The sequence below is a fragment of the Penaeus monodon genome, chromosome 32 (genome assembly GCF_015228065.2).
Source record: "Penaeus monodon isolate SGIC_2016 chromosome 32, NSTDA_Pmon_1, whole genome shotgun sequence".
In the NCBI taxonomy this organism is placed as follows: Eukaryota; Metazoa; Arthropoda; class Malacostraca; order Decapoda; family Penaeidae; genus Penaeus; species Penaeus monodon.
This window is the reverse complement of record NC_051417.1, coordinates 22,417,909-22,421,498: the sequence shown is the minus strand read 5'-3', so window position 1 is coordinate 22,421,498 and position 3,590 is coordinate 22,417,909. Positions and strand designations below refer to the sequence as shown.

General features: G+C 34.5%; 1 protein-coding gene across 1 annotated transcript in view; it reads right to left on the bottom strand.

The window, feature by feature from the left end:
- Positions 1–4: 4 nt before the first annotated feature.
- LOC119593723 (putative E3 ubiquitin-protein ligase UBR7) overlaps positions 5–3,590 on the bottom strand; it is an 8,152-nt gene continuing 4,566 nt past the window's right edge. Inside the window, exons 5-10 of the mRNA XM_037942696.1 lie at positions 2,908–3,010; positions 2,385–2,455; positions 2,043–2,160; positions 1,737–1,837; positions 1,369–1,537; positions 5–1,148 (exon numbers count right to left, since the gene is read on the bottom strand). Of these exons, the coding sequence (XP_037798624.1) occupies positions 991–1,148; positions 1,369–1,537; positions 1,737–1,837; positions 2,043–2,160; positions 2,385–2,455; positions 2,908–3,010 (720 nt within the window). The 3' untranslated portion in view covers positions 5–990. The remainder of the gene's footprint in view (positions 1,149–1,368; positions 1,538–1,736; positions 1,838–2,042; positions 2,161–2,384; positions 2,456–2,907; positions 3,011–3,590) is intronic.

The following is a 3,590-nucleotide window of genomic DNA, read 5'->3' as shown; positions in this document are numbered from 1 at the left end:
TCACAAGAGTAAAAGTCACTTGCATTCATTGGTACTTCTAAAGAGATAAAATGGTCCTCCATCACTGGAACAACTACAACACTACCATTGTCATTACAAGTTAACTATCTAATGTCTCTACTCTTACTACAAAACTTTGGGAAATTCCCATACTGAACATTTATTAAACAGTAACTTCGAGCAGCACATGGTGTATCTAAATATTGTTGTACACTTTACAAAATTCATAATCCTATTTCCAGCTCAGCCTTTGATATTCAAAAAGTAGATAAAAATAATAATGCATTACTATATTCCAAAGTGCATCAAATATATCCTTTAAAAAGAAGTCTTCAAAGCCAATGACATTTTTTATTATAATTTTGACAGAATTCAAATTTGTTTCTTTGGTAATGCTGTCAAGAAACCTGAGACAACAACATCATGATTCCTAAAGCTTTCAAAGTAGAGATTCTAAAAATTACTGCCCAGTCTGCAAATCACACACAGACCCTGCCTACCAAACAGTTACAAAGTGTGGCTCTCTTTAAACAAAATGAAGAGAACATGATTCACAATAACATATTTTCCATGAGAGAGAACATGAATTAAACTGTGATGATCCATAATTTAACAATGTAGCATAACAATTGTGATTTGCATTAAAAAGTTATTACGTATTGCTTAAAAAAATAAAGTGATGTAAAACTAGGTCTTCTTTTCAATACAAGGACATAAAAAATTCAAGTGCTGCTACTGATGCATACAAACCATATCCACCCCATCCTCTTGAAAAATCTTGTTGGGAAAACTGAATAAACAATTTCCTTTTTTCATTGTCATCCGTATTTAAAATAAACTTCATCAGCAGTATGAACAAAAAGGAAATCTGCAAATCAGTCTCCAAATGCACACCAAATACAGAATTTTATCACAAATATCCAAACCAAGGGCTGCCTTTTAAGACAAGACAATAAAATTATTATGGGAGAATAAAAATCCACCACATATTCACTTGCAGAACAACTGGACAGATGACCCTGGTCGTTGCTTCTTGTTTGCAGTTAGTTGCGAGAAGAATTCGCGAATGTCCTCGTCTCGAACCACCTTCTTGTTCTCAGCAAATTTACGCAGGTACTCTCTCAGGGATGAGCTCAGAGTGTTGTACTCTGGGTGTATAGAAAGCATAAATTTAGAAGAGAGACAAAATGAGTAGTACTGTAATCCTTTAGAAATCCTCATAATTACCCTTAATTCCCCGACTATTATGTAAAAGACCAAAACCAAACTTCCACCCTATACTATTTTGTATTTTCTTAAGCCATTTGAAATTCATTTTCAACAGCAAGCAATGTACAATTTGTTTACATTATGACTCAAATTACATACCATGAACCATCTCTGTGCGGACGACTCTATCTAGAGAAGAAAGGGCCTCAAGCTCTCTTTGTACTGGTGCAGAGTGGTTTCTCTGATGGTTCTTTCCACTTTCTTCATAGAAGGAAACTGTGTCTTCCTCGTCAAGCAAGAAGATTACCCCCTCAGATTTATACTTTGCCTGGTAAGATTAGAAGGTTTTCTTAACCCAAATCACAGATCTAGAAATACTATTTAATAGAGAAGCCAAATCAATGTCAGGTAATCTAAAATTCTACCCATTTTTAAATCATAAACAGCCTCAGATGTAAAACTATCCAAGATATGTAATGACAATCATATGTTTGAACCCTGTTATGCAAATACTGTTTGTGAATTACCTTGCATTCCTCACAAGTGCACAGCTGCTTTCGCCAATTCATGGTAAAGAATGCAGCACCATCTGGAAGTTCTTGCTTGGCCAGAGTTTTCAGTTTGCATTCTGAAATGTTTAAAAAAATAATTACCAGAAGAAACACAAAGAAAACGGTAATTCTTGTTGAATATGTTATCATTGCTTATTCATTCACACTTATGGCAGGTTCATAGTTAAGTCCTCTAACATACAATGCACCAACACACACACACTTTCTCTTACTGTTTCACTCTCCAACATCCACACACCTACAATTGACTAAGGGATTTACCTGCTGATTCACATTTTTTAACATTAGCATTGTCATCAGCTTTTTCCTCCTCCTTGGCAACTTCTTTTTCACTCTTAGACCCATTCTCTTCACTCTTCACAGTCTCAGAGGTATCTTTCTGCAAAAGATTTTACAGGGTAACATACTTTACAGAAATATAAGTATTCATTGGTACATTTTCAAAGACCAATCGGGGGAAAAGCAAGAAATCCACCTACTGACATATATTACACTGTTGCCATTCAAAAATATTTACCTGAAAACATTAAATGATTTTGAGAAGCTGTGTACTTTCAATTTTTCATTAAATGGACATACATGGATATACCTAGTGACCCTTACCTTTGTACTCTTTTCAGCACCAGCTTCAACATCAACAGATGCTTTAGATTCCTCACTCTTCAGAACTGAAACTTTAAAATGTACAATACATTGAAATATCTCTTGCTGGAAATGCTGAGTATCATGAAATATAAATTCATAACTGTACACAGATACTGAGATATAAGAGTGACTTTATGAGACAGGTGAGACAGCCCACAATTATCTTATAATCACTATTCCTTCTCCAAATATCAATCAAAATTAACTAATTATCTATTATTGATTTCTGATCACTTCAACTTCTAAAAGCAAACCACACATTCAATTTCAATTACTATGTATTTGCCCTTGATATTCATATGCTGATAACAATATCCCTCAAAGATTATACATACTAAATATAGCATTTCTATGAACATGAAACTACTAACCACATGATATATGTCTTCAAATTTGGCTAGAATATTTTAAGAATCTGAACTTTACTAACAAATATGAAAGCTTTGGGAGAAATAAGCATTACAACTTGCAGTTACCTTACCAGTAAGACCGAGGTAATGTACTAGGAAATCATGTTTGGTAAGGCACTGGCTGCAAATCATCTCTGCAAACTCACTGTCTGGAGGAGTTTTCCCACCCTGGTGCTGAAACACAAAGACAAGTTATAACAACTTTGTTTTCCTCTCTGCAATACAGCTCCAAGACACTTAAAAGTGGCGCCTGTTTTAAGTTGTGTGCATTATATAGCCAACTGCTTGTTTGACCCTGGCTAATGTCACTGAAAAATATACCTGCACCTCGAAAGTATATTTAAAATTTCTTTTTAGCATGATTTCCTAAAAAATTATTTATGCTACAGCTATGAAGTATGGTGCCAAGACATCTTGTTGTGAGCAGGATAAGTGTGTAAGCTGAGGGAAGGGGGACTGAGGTAATGTTCACAACTCATGGAAGGACTTATACAACTAGAAGCAATCTTTGCTACTATTCTAAAAGCTCAATTGGGAATACATCAATTAGTCAATATGAAGATCTTAATTTCCATTACCAACTATCTAAAACAAATAAAACAGTCTAAGAAATGAAAACTCATTTGTGATGTTGATCTTCCCAATCATTTCCAAAACCTGCAGTCCTCTCAAACCTGCAAAGCAACTGTGCATCTCCATTTCAAGTCATAATAACTCTATACTGTGAACTTCAAAATTCTAAATAATTCTTTGT